At 26.4% G+C, this 13,248-nt stretch overlaps 5 protein-coding genes across 5 annotated transcripts; 4 read left to right on the plus strand and 1 right to left on the minus strand.

Annotated features, from left to right (window-relative positions):
• Window positions 1-4,796: 4,796 nt before the first annotated feature.
• On the plus strand, window positions 4,797-5,668 carry VNE69_02037 (uncharacterized protein; the record flags this gene model as incomplete). The annotated part of the gene is made up of 2 exons (XM_065472583.1): window positions 4,797-4,813; window positions 4,939-5,668. 2 exons carry the CDS (start codon window positions 4,797-4,799, stop codon window positions 5,666-5,668), a joined length of 747 nt encoding a protein of 248 aa, XP_065328655.1.
• A 512-nt stretch (window positions 5,669-6,180) lies between these two features.
• Window positions 6,181-8,781, minus strand: VNE69_02038 (protein transport protein SEC31A; the record flags this gene model as incomplete). Its single annotated transcript, XM_065472584.1, has 1 exon — window positions 6,181-8,781. One exon carries the CDS (start codon window positions 8,779-8,781, stop codon window positions 6,181-6,183), a length of 2,601 nt encoding a protein of 866 aa, XP_065328656.1.
• Window positions 8,782-8,938: 157 nt separating this feature from the next.
• Window positions 8,939-9,181, plus strand: VNE69_02039 (uncharacterized protein; the record flags this gene model as incomplete). Its single annotated transcript, XM_065472585.1, has 1 exon — window positions 8,939-9,181. The coding sequence occupies one exon, from the start codon at window positions 8,939-8,941 to the stop codon at window positions 9,179-9,181; it is 243 nt and encodes an 80-aa protein (XP_065328657.1).
• A 190-nt stretch (window positions 9,182-9,371) lies between these two features.
• On the plus strand, window positions 9,372-10,514 carry VNE69_02040 (uncharacterized protein; the record flags this gene model as incomplete). Its single annotated transcript, XM_065472586.1, has 1 exon — window positions 9,372-10,514. One exon carries the CDS (start codon window positions 9,372-9,374, stop codon window positions 10,512-10,514), a length of 1,143 nt encoding a protein of 380 aa, XP_065328658.1.
• Window positions 10,515-10,754: 240 nt separating this feature from the next.
• On the plus strand, window positions 10,755-11,186 carry VNE69_02041 (ribosomal protein uS19; the record flags this gene model as incomplete). Its single annotated transcript, XM_065472587.1, has 1 exon — window positions 10,755-11,186. The coding sequence occupies one exon, from the start codon at window positions 10,755-10,757 to the stop codon at window positions 11,184-11,186; it is 432 nt and encodes a 143-aa protein (XP_065328659.1).
• Window positions 11,187-13,248: the final 2,062 nt, after the last annotated feature.

The following is a 13,248-nucleotide window of genomic DNA, read 5'->3' on the forward strand; positions in this document are numbered from 1 at the left end:
TGCATCTTTTAATGTATACACATAGTAATATAGAAAAATAAATAATTAGCTATTCCCGCTTGAAAAAAAAACGTTACCGATTCTTGTATTTAATATTGTTCTAAATTAACGTTTTATATTTTCTTGTGGTAAAATATTATTAAACATTTGTCTTAAGAATTTATTTTGAATAAAACGCACTCATGGTATAGAAGAGCACATAAAATATTGTATATACTAGATAATTTTATTAAGCTACTATATTAATTTCAATATTGAATAATTCTTAAATTTTGCTATACATATAATTTTAGGCTCTACTAGGAAAATCGCCCCCCCTAGTAAAACCCGCATAGAAAAAAAAAATTTATTTCTTTAAAATTAAAAAACCTCTCGATTTTGTACTTTTTTGCATATTTTTTTTCTAGGGGGGGCGATTTTCAAAGCAATGGTATTTTTTTCACTTTTCTTTCACATTTTTCTTACCCTTCATGTTAGGGAGAATACTGGAAAAGGTAGAAGAACTCGATCCTTGGAATCCTATATTCCAAGATAATGATCTCGCAATTGCCCTTTTGGTAGAATTGGGAATAATAAAGCCTACCATTCCATGTGTCTCAAAATCATGTCATGGAAACATGTCAATCGCTAGTGTTTCTTCCTTTATTGATGGGAAGGGGTACATATGTAAAATAAAAAAGTGCAAAAGAAAATGTAGTTTGAAAAAAGCACAAAATGGTGTTTATATTGTTGGATCTTTTCTTACTCAAATTATCAAGCTATCAATTTTTGTAAAATAGCCGAGTCCACGTTCATTGAATTTAAAAACATTCTAATTGACATTATAAGCGAGACTCCTTTCGATATAGAACAGATAGGGGAGAAAACACAAGGGCACAAGTCGATGAAGCTGCAGTATGCAATGGCTTAGTGATTGAAATTCCGTCATCTCTACACGACGATACTTCTAATATACAGTGGATACTTGGAGGAGTTGTAGAAGGTGATGGAACTAATTTTTTTGTTTCATTAATTCCTAACAGAAAGCATGAAACTTTACTAGAAGCGTTTAAAAAACATTTACTTCCTGGAACTATTATTGTTACTGATGGATACCCATCTTACCTAAAGCAGTGGCCAATTTTGGATCTGAGCATGAGATAGTAAATCATAGCATAGGGTTTGTAAACAACGAGGGAGGGCATACAAATCAGATTGAAAATTTATGGTACCACTTAAAACACGATTATAGAAAAAGAAGTGGATTAAATCATGACCGTATCATTAAATTTTTAGAAGAATTTTCTTGGCGTAAGAGACATTGCCAATATAAAAAAAAATATTCAATTCCTCATGCATTTGCTCTACTTTTACAAAATTGCATAGTTATCTAATAAAAATTCCATAAATTTTAAATAATTTTTTTTTTTTTGGGGGGGGGCGATTTTCCCAGTAGCGCCAATTTTTTTTCTGATAAACCAAATTATGTCCTCGCTTATTTACGCTACAGCATACATTTCTTACTATAGACACTTTAAAACATATATATGTATTTGACAGTATATATTTCATTTTACTTTTACAATAGTCTTACAAAGCTTTATCTTATAATATAGTATTTGTACATCATCGAGAATTTAACACAGAGATATCGCTGATTAGTCAATTTAATACAAAATTTTATAATTAAATACCGCCCTTAAAATTAGAACATCATAGTATTTAATAAATTAGAATGATTTTATATTACTTTATATACCTCAAATACGTTTTAAAAGTTTTATTAAATTTTACATTTGTTGTGTCATCCTAGTGCATTAGTTTAGAATACTTGATCTAATTTGCAGATCAGTAGTCACTTAGTAAAAAAAAATTTGCATATTACAAGTACAAGATAATTATGAAAGATTGGAATATATATATATCAGTCACTAGTAGAAACTTACAAGTTAAAACAATGTCTAGACAATCAATTCTCAAAAAAAGTAATAATAATATATTTATAAAAAAATCATAAACGGAAGCACTTTATTCATCATACAAAGCAGTAAATTTTTTTCAAAAAGAAAAAAACAAAATCAATATATTAAATTTTAAGTAAATTTCAATTAAAAACATTATATATACTATTTAACATAAATTACGTGGTATAAAATGATTAAACTTCAATATCTAAAAAAAATATTTTGCTTCGGCTCCATATAATGATATAATGTTTATATGTTTTTAAAATGTAAATTATTGTAATTTGAAATTAATATGAACATAATAATATATTATGATTACTATGGTTGCATATATTTTATGCAACGATTTGTTTAGATTCGTTTTTTTTTGTAACATAGCTTTAAATATGGTCAGAATCGTTTTTTTAAAAATTTTATAACTCCCAAAAGATTGCAAAAAAAACGTGCAATATAATTGGCAAAATAAATAAAATTACGATTATAAATTAGACCAAATACAGTTTTAAATCTCCTCCCTATTTCTTTAAAAATTGAATTACCACTACCATCTAATTTTGATTAAAAAAATTTGCATGCTAAAAATTTCATATTTTCTCTGTTTAATAATTTTCCTTAAACAAAAGATGAATTTCTACCAAAATAATAATTAAGTAGATGAATAAAATAATTTTGTTTAAAGACCATTAAATTATACAAATAATAAGAGTTGGGTTAACTCGTTTTATAAACAAAGAATGCTTAAATCTCAAGTTATTTTAATTTATATCGCTTTTTTTAATGATAAAAAACAAAATCAGCATTCTAAATTTGATGGTTTTTTTACCTTTATATATATGCTACAAATTATTTTGTTTGTTAGTAGTCTCACATTAGGAAATAATAACAATAATTTATGAGAGGATAGAATATCCTGAAAATGATTGGCTCGACAAAACAAAAGACGATGACAAAAACTACTTCAAAGTAAAATTAAAACCAATAAATGAAAGCTCTTTCCCCAATAAAAGAACAAAAGCGATATTAAGTGATACTGATAACAAAACATATCAATCAAATCGGCAAACTACTTACTAAAATTCTTTAGGAATATTAAGATATGCAATCATAAAAATATTTCATTAATAAAGAAACTATATGCTATAATAGACGTGTAAAATGTTTTCATAGTTTTTTTGGACCAATGGGAGGCCGACAATCTAGAAATACAAAATACCACTATAAATATTAAATTTGAAAACGATGATTACAAAAAATATAATTAAAAAATGAAATAAAACGTAATCGGTCGAAGGATTAGAAGGAATATTAAACGATTATAAAACAAAAAATTAGGCAAAAAGATGAAAACCCATCGTCACAAAAAAAATACAAACAAAAAATAACTAAAAACATATGTTTTATGTCTTGAGCTATGAAATATTATGGATCATTGATGCCGCAATCTAAAAAATAACAGGTATATTACAAAGAACTAATAGAATACTATACTTTAATAAGCTATAGATTACCATTCTATTTGACTATTTTGACTTATGTGAGAGATTTAATGATTTTATGAAGTAATAATTGAGCAGTACATATAAATAGCAGATTATACCAACAACATGATACAAACATTAATTGAAATGTCCAAAAAAATAACATTACAATAAAAAATCGTACTACAAATCTGCAAAACATATAAGAAATAATAAAATTGCTTAAAAAGTCAAATAAAAAGTATTTAAATACCCCTTATTATAAAACGTAAAAAGGTATTTTGTTTATTTTGTCACTTGTTTTTTCGCAGTTTTGTAATATCTAAACTTCTTATTTTTTATTTTTGCATAAAAATGAACCTAGAGCAGCAGTTTATCAATTTTGATTGCTTATACACCCTGACACAAAAAAAAAATATATGGTAAAAATTCACTTTAGTAAATCTAGGATCAAATAAAAAGCAAGATTCGTTTTTAAATTTTCAAAAACAATAACAACAAGACGAATTACATAAATGTGAAAATGCAATAAGTCAAATATTGCAATAGAATTTTTATACTTATTTATTGTGTATTATAAAAAATTTTAAAACATGTGGATGCAATCTTTTGCGCAATAAAAATTTCTAATATTTAAAAGATCATAATTTCTCCTAAAAAGAGGAAATTTTAAAAACCATTATTAAAACAAGGAGCTCTAATTTTTTACGTTTTATAAAGACCAATAAAAAAATGCACATAACATTATGTATTTGTAATCTTTTATGATTGTATGATACTTTAATTCTAAGATAAAATTAATATGGAACTTATATTTTTTTACATCGCAATATATAAAGAAATTTCTTTAAGTTCTTACAATTTATTTTAGTTTTGAATCAACTTAATTGCCATTCTAAATTTTTTAAAATTTTTTTTTGGTTTGAACTTAAAGGAACAATTTGATAAATAATTTTATTAAGCTTTATGTTAATATGTTTCATTTTAGTTTTTTTCCTAAAAACAATTCAAATTATAGTCAAAATTGGTTTTAGATTTATTTAATTTTTTTAGTAAAAATTCCAAAAACAATTAACCATTAAAAATAATATTTTACAAATAAAAAAAGCAATAATATTATTTTAGAATTATGGAAATTGTCTTGATAATTTTATAACTGTTTTTAAATCAATTTTATTGTATAAATCGAATTTAAAAGTTTTTTTCAAGATCATATTTTCACTTTTTGTTTTTTTACCAATAAAAGTAAATGCAAAAAATTAAAGAGGTAAATTACATAAAAAATCATGTGAAAATTCGCATTAAAATATAGATCAAGCACTAGTGATAAATTAATTTTTGAATATGGACAAATTTTTTGACCCCCATATTAATGCTGCAAAATATTTTGTTCGTTGTCAATCTTGCACAAGGAAATAATGACAATAATATATGGAGAGGACGGGATGATCCTTAAAAAAATGAGCTTAATGAATTGAAAAATAATGACAAAAAAATCATAAAGTAACCCCAAGATTATCAAATACTACCGCAAGTAATACAATTGACAAAATAGATCAATCAAATCAATTGGTCGAAGTACAAAAATTCGTTGGCAATTTGAAATGCCTTAATAAAGAAAATGACATAAATATAAAAAATGAGGATTACTGTAAACGTATAAATTGGTTTTTTAGTATTTTGGATAAATGGGAGGCCGCTGGAATAGAAGTACCAATTACCTCTATTGATATTCAATTTGGAGACATTGATGACGAAAAATATAAAAAAAAAATGAAAGCTACATGTAAATGGACGGCGAAATATATAAAAATATACAACTATTATATTCCGAAAATTAAAATTGAGATAGAAAATTCATTGTTACAAGGAGAATGCAAATATTATATATTAGTACAACTATATCATATATCTCGAGCCATGGAATATTTTGAATTGATTATGCCGTACAATTTAAATTACAAAAATAATTACAAAGAATTAATTTTTAAGTATAATTTGATAAGGTATAGATTACCTTATCTATTTAAATATTTTGACTTATGTAAAAGATTCATAGATTTAATTGAAGTAATTATAGAGTTTTACATACAAAAATTAGATAATACTAGCAACATTACACAAATATTACTTGAAATGTCTAAAGAAATATTTTTTATAGTAAATAATTGTAAGAAATATTACAAAAATATTAATGAAATGACTAAATTGCTTGAGACTTATGAAGAAAATATAATTGAATAAAATTTTTTACATATAACATGTTTAATTATTTTTTATTGTTATTCCTTCTAATTGCAGTTTTGTAATATCTCAAGCATTGTTTTTTAATTCATTTATAAATACCAAATATAATTAAATATGCCCTTCACCACTTATAATGCCTATAATTTACTCCCCAAAATATATTTTTGTTTGCGATTATTAAAATAGATCTAACTATCGGTAGAATAGTTATATGATTTTTTAACCCTTATATAAAAATTGTAAAAATTTTTAACCATCTAAAATTAAACATGTATAAAAAAAACTTTTTAAACGTGAATTCTCGGTTAAAAAATTAACTCGTTGGATCCTAAAACTATTTTCATAACAACTTTGCTTAAAAACTGCGAGTATTTTCCAATATTGTTTTAAATTCTAAAAAACAGCGTTTGAAAAGTCGAATTTCAAAAATTATAAAAATGCAGAAAATGAAAAAATAAATCCTGTTGTTAATAGCAGAAAAAATTACGTAGGTTTTTATAATATATTTTTTAATATACCAATTGGACCAATATTGCTATAGAAGGTAGCCAAATATCACATTGTTGGTTTTTGATTTCCGAACATTCATCCACTATGCCTCTCACTTTAGTTTTTATCGATGTTTTATCCATCTCAGAATTTATGATTTCCAAAATTTGATTCATTCTACTCAATAAAGTCATTGATAAATCGTTTTTATTGGTCTGTTGAAAGACTTGAAATCTTCGTACAGCATCTTTAATTTTATTGCCTACAATGAGATTATTTTTTTTGCTGGCTTTTTCTTTGAGAGATTCGAAAACTTCTTCAAATTTCTTGGACAAATAAATCGCGTCAAAATTCGTTTGAATATTTTCTTCCGTATTTCTGGTATTATTAGAAGATGGAGTTTGGTTTACTGGTTGGGGAATAACTGGAGACTTATTAAATGGTTTTGGTATACTTGATACATTAGATTGAGGAGGTGATTGAACAGGTTTCTGTTGTCCATAAGTAGAGACTGATGTATCTGGCTTTGTACTAAATGAAGTCGCGCTTCTATTGAATACTCCGGAGTATAAACTTTTCTTAGGTGGCGCAGGCTTGTTCAATGTTTGCGGCGATGTTTCAGTCGTTGGCTTAGTAGAAAAGGCAGTGACGCTTTTATTTGGCACACCATACAAAGGCTTCTGGGAAGATGTTTCGGGCACAGGTTTAGTAGAAAAAGAGGCCACGCTTTTATTCGGGGCGCCATATAATGGAGGACGCACGGGCGCAGGTGAAGCTTCGGGCACTTTTTTCTGTTCTTGTTGGACTTTATTTTCAATTATTGGCTTACGCATTGGCGCAGTGAGAGTGACGTTGCTTAATTTTTTCTCTACTTCGTCCACTTTTTTATACGTTTCTTGTTCTTTTCCAATATAATTTCTGATAATTTCGTCTTTAAAATTAAAGTCTTTCATTTCTCCAAACATATTGTGACTGATCGCATACCAAAAATATTCATTTATAATCGGGTTATCGTATGAATTATTAAGTTTTTTCAAACTAAAAATTTCATTTCCATATTTTCCAAAGAAATCTTTTACATCAAATATTTTATCTGGTAGGTCAGTTGAAATATTTCTACTATTGAAATATTCTTTAGAATCGTTATAAATCAAATTAAGAATTGGAATTTTAAAATATTCAGAAATATTTCTAATAATTTCTAAAACTTTTCCATTATTCAAATCCGAGTATAAAAGTATTGCGATCATAATCGTCCATTGGTCAGATGAAATTTTTTTCCAAAATTCTTCATATTCTTTATTCACAGCCAGACACACTAAAAACTCCAAAGAATCTGCAGGGTCAACTTTGTTATTTTTTATCATCAAGTCAATTACAAAATTTAAATTTATTTTTTTTTCATTAAAAATTTTTACATCCTCAAAATTTTTTGTTATTAAATTTTTTACAACATCGTCTTGCAAATCAAAAATAAAACCTTCATTTTTAATACTAGATTTAGGAAATATATTTCTATTTTCTAAAAATAATTTCCCAATTTCTTTTCTCGAATTTTCGTCAAATTTAAATTCTTCTTCTGAATATAAAATATCGATAATTTTCTTTTCTATATTTTCTTCTACATTTATTTTTAATGGGCTTGTGTTTATTTTATAAATTTCTGGACCTACGATTTTATTATTAATTTGTAAATGAGCTTTTCCTAGATTAAAATTTTTACAAAGGTTACTAAATACTTCTGTAGTGCCACTGTTGTATGAAGAACAATAAATTGGATCTTTTTTACTAAAACTGATATCAAATGCATTTTCCGTGTTTATTTTCTCTTTGATTTCAAATGTATCCACGTTTATGTATTTGATTTCATTGTCGCTGCAACAAACTGCAGTGTCTTGATTTAAAATGTCAAAATTTATTGTTGGAGACTTAAATTTCCCAATTTTAGTCAAACTATTAGATTCAAGTTTAAAACAAGCAAGATCATTTAAATTTGATGATGCGAAAATTGTAGTACTACATTTAGGATGCCATTTTATATTATTTATATCTTTTATATCTTTGCTTTGTAATGTTTTTACTATTTCTTTAGCTCTTAAATCTAAAATTAATATGTTCCCAGTAGCTGTGCCTACAGCCAAAATTCTTGAAACTTGGTTGTTCCAAGCCAAGCAAGTTATATTTTCTTCTATAGGAATATCACATTTATATTGTTGATCTAATTTGTCTAGATTTAGAAATACTAAATTTCCATTTGCAGATCCTGCCGCTATTACATTTTTATTTTTGTTAAAATCAAGGCCTAGTACTTTGCCAGTAAGCCCTTCAAAATTTTTTATAAGTTTGAAGCTATCAGAAGTTTCAGATAAATCTGAACATGGTTCAAATAAAGACATAGTGCCATTTGTATGACCAGAAGCGAGTAAATTTTCGCACCACTCTACTTTACAATATTCTACGTCTGTTTGTAGTGGAGTATAATGAACATTATGCGCATAATCATAAAGACTTAGTTCGGAATTAAGCGTGAATTTCGAGTCAATAATTTTCCCTTTACTTGCCAGTGCAAGATATGGCTTGTTTTTGGAGAAAGTGGTTAAGTAACTTTTATTAAATATCATGTGGGGGTAAAAAAACAATAATTTTTTAAAAATAAATTTACAAAATAAATAAATGAGTAAAATATAGAAAAGTATTTAGATTCTTAGAAAACCTGAGATATATTTATAATATTTCTATTTTCTCTTCATTTCTTTGATTTTCTTTTTTCCTCCCTTAATGGCCGATCACTTTACAGCTTTGCTAAATTCCAGATTATCAAAAATAATGGAAAAATATAAAGACGTAGATGACTCATGTGATCCTTCAATAGACTTGGAAACAGGGCTAGTGTACGATTATGAAAGCGAACATGACAGCATTGAAGATATCTCAGACCACGAGAAAGAATTTGAGAGAATTTATAATTTAGAATTTGTTGTTGACAATTTTTATGATCTTTACGAATTGCTTTTTGAATGAGCCTAAAAAATATTGAGCCATTCCACATTTTACAAATGTTTCTTATTCTAGTAACATAGAGTATTTCATCTTTATTCCACTAAAATGATCTCATTATTTCTTTAACTTTTTTAAGTGCCAATTTCAATAAATTTTGTTTTTTGTTAAAATAAAATATGTTGTTTTCTTATTTGTTTATATTTTGCCCTTCATGACTAGTCTCTTGAATATTTCTACTCTAAATTATGAAGATGTTCTTTCTCATTACAAATCTGCAGATAAAAATGAACTAATTTCTACACTAAAAGACTGTTTTCTTTACGCCCCACATAAGGTCGACCTTATTTGTCAGTTATTAATTAATATTTGTCAATCTGATAGCTCTTTAATTTTAATCATAACAGAACTGCTTACTACTCCATCTCCTTCTATTCAGTCAAATATTTCTCTTCTAATTTATTCTAAAACATTAAATTTTAATATTCCGTCTATTAATTCTAAAGTAATAGAAAACGAAATATTTAAAAATAAAGAAAATGACATTTTAAAAGACAGAGAATTGGAAATTAATGAATATCTCAATAATTTAGAATGTTTTCTTGAAGAAATAAAATCAAAACTACATTTTAATGTAAAAATCGATGAACTAGAATTTTTTAAAATAATTTTTATTATAAAAAATTATCAATTTGATATTTACGAATGTCTAGACGAATTAACAAAATATTCTACTAATGATATAGATTATTTAGCAATCTTATACTTGATCAACAATGAAGAGTTAGATTCATTTTACTTAATCAATTTATTTTTAAGATCAATACACGATAAAGAAAATGTAAATACTTTATTAAAAATATTTCCTATGATGAATAAACAAATAAGAGACAGGTTAATAGCTTTTATTTTTGAATATTTTATAAACAGAAAATTTTTCCGCCATTCGCCAGACACGAAAAATTTTTTTGATTCTGAGGAAGAAATTTCGGAGCTTAAAAAATTTATTGACGAAGACACTGTACGAGAAATGAAGAAATTTGTGAGCATTCAAAATCTCGAATCATTTTTACCGGACTTTAAAAATATTTATGAAGTCAAAAAAATTAATCCAGTAAAAAAAGAAGATTTTAATGTTAATCAGGATAAAGAAGGCTTTTATAGAGACTTCTGTTTATTAGGGTCGCCTTCTATTTCTCATTTTTTAAGTTATTTAGAAATTTATAAAGAAGAAATGAGAATGACAGAAGAAGATCAGAAAATCTTTTTAGATATTTTTAATGAGATTTTTGAGAATAGGACGAGTTTTAAGAGGATTGTGTTGGAGAAAATGAGCAAGTTTAAATTTATCAATTAAAAAGCAATTTTTGCAAAAAAACTATGTTTATTTTCATTTTTTTTACGCCATTATAACAATTTCTAATATTAATATGTTTATATTATGTTAAATTATATATTTTCAGTCTAATGCTCAAGTATTTTCATGTTGTTTGTCTTTAATACATTTTAATAATTCACTATTATCCGAAGTTTTAACTTACTTTGTTCTGCTTCTCTTTTTTCTCTTTTTTCATGCTGAATATTTTTTACCCCCAAAATGGCTCCAACAGAGAAAAAATCATTTAGAAAATTTTCATACAGGGGTGTTGATTTTGATATCATAAAAAAAATGAAATTCAGTGAATACGCTGAATTATTACCATCAAGATTAAGACGAAGAGTTAAGAGAGGATTATCTGGAAGAGAAGTCGAACTTATAAAATCATGCATAGCATCCAAGGAGGCTATGACAAATGCACATGAGAAACCAGAGATAGTCAAGACTCATGCTCGTAGTGCAATTATTTGGCCATGTATGGTTGGCAGTATTGTCGGTGTCCATGTAGGCAATGGATATCTTCCTATAGAAATCAGGCCTGAAATGTTAGGCTGCTTACTTTCCGATTTTGCTCCTACTCGTGTGCATCCTAAACACGGTAAGCCTGGTATTGCAGATCATGCAGGATCAAAATTCGTACCACTTAAATAAATTATTTATAATTTAATCATTAAGTTTAACATTTTTATTTTTTATAAATTTAGTAACTTTAGTCTTCTTATTGCAGCAAGATCAACTTGTTCTATTTGATGACTTCTTTGTTTTTTTTTTGTTTATAAGTTAGAAACATAATCTTCTGAGAGATTAATAACACTTATTAAATAATATATATGATAAAAATGATTTTAATACATCTATAAAATATTATATGTTTTATTGATTAATTTTAATTTTTCTTTCTCAACTTGGAGAAATTAACTTAAAATTCTTATGTTTATCTCTTTAATTAAACAAAAAAATAATTGCAGCGTGCAATACATAGTTATATTATATAGAATGGTCTTCTCATTTTTATTAAATGTAATTTTTTGCAAAAAAAAACTTTTTTTGTTTACAAAATTATTAGATAAATTGTCAAAATAAAGTTATATATTTGGCGGGTATTATCGGCCCGACTTGAGAGTAGTTCTTGATTTTTTTTGAAATCGAAATTTAAAAAAGACGGAGCAAGAACTGATACAAAAATTTTTTGGCCATTTTTGATATATAGATAATAAATAAGCCTTGATGTAAATACAAAGTTTAGTTATAATCTTTTTATCACTACCAGCCCATATCTTAAGAAGCTAGTCAACATAATTTTAATAAACCTTTCTTCATCTATTATCCAATTCTAGAATAAAAAATGTGTGTTAAACTGTTCTATTTCGAATACTTATTTTTTTAAACGAGTTCATTATTCTAGAATGATATCTTTTTATAGATTTTCTTATATTAAACTTAAAACGGTTAAACACAATTAATGTATGAAATATGAAATATGGGCGAAACTATAAGAATAAATAGTTTATGAAATAATTTTTTACCTTAATTTATAAATTGTAGTACAGCTTAGTCGGTATCGCTCATGGGATTCAGCCTTTCACTGACTAAAATTTCTGTGAAATTTTTTTTTAGATTTTCAACCTCAGATTCAGCTTCACCCTCATTAAAACGACACCACTTCTTTATCGGTCCCCCTATTTGCTGTGCGCTTACAGATTAGACACATCTTTCTCGACTGCATCTTTTTGTTCGTATCCTCCTCGTCATTCAAAAGAGATGGACTTTAGACATCTTTACACAATAGACTGGATGTATGCCTCAAGTTTGTTGTATTTCCAGCTCCCAATGGCTTTCTGTGATATTTGCTCGCCACTCCATCTCATGTCATTACATAAGGAACTATTCTGTCCGGGATTTATGATTAGTCTCAGTTCATTTTTTATTTTCGACTATGAAGTCGGTCGTGGTTTGCTATACCAACTTCGACTATAGAAATTTACTTTTTTTCTTGTCAAACACAAGAATATCAGGCTTATTATGGGTCCCCTTTATATTAGGGATATCCTGTATCTACTCTTATATCCGCACGATCGTTTTCCATGATCTCTTGTACTGAGTGTCAAAGTATTTTATTTGTCTTCTAAACCCCATGTTTATTACGTAGTAAGAGATGAATGCATCTAACTACCTTGTCGTGTTTTAATATAATCTGACCCCACATTCGATCGCATTTGGTAGCTAAATGATCTACATAAATATTTCATTCTGTAGGAAGCAGTAAACTGCTTCGGATCTATCCTGAATGTTTCCTTTGACTAGGTTGGTAAAAGAGCCCCATGCTTACTTAATTATTATCCAAGGCTTTAAAAAACTTTCCGTGTTTGTCCTTGTGTATATTTTGATGTAAAGCGCTTCTTTCTTCGATTCTATTAGCATCTTTGGGATTATCTCTCCTACAAAGCTTCAAAAATATACACCATTTAATTTTTGAATGTAATATATTGATACAAAATACACATTAAATTACAAATTAGAAAAAAAATATTTAACCTTTACAATTAGTATAAAAAGTAAAAAAAATGTATCTTTGCTGCAAACAATAATTTTTGAATATATGTCAATTTAGGAGCAAAATAAATTACATTTCAAATAACTACAATTTTTCATGTTTATAAACCGAGAATATAATTATTTGAACAATCAAGTGTTTAATTTTTTTTGGTTTCTT

Source organism: Vairimorpha necatrix, chromosome 2 (genome assembly GCF_036630325.1).
Source record: "Vairimorpha necatrix chromosome 2, complete sequence".
In the NCBI taxonomy this organism is placed as follows: Eukaryota; Fungi; Microsporidia; family Nosematidae; genus Vairimorpha; species Vairimorpha necatrix.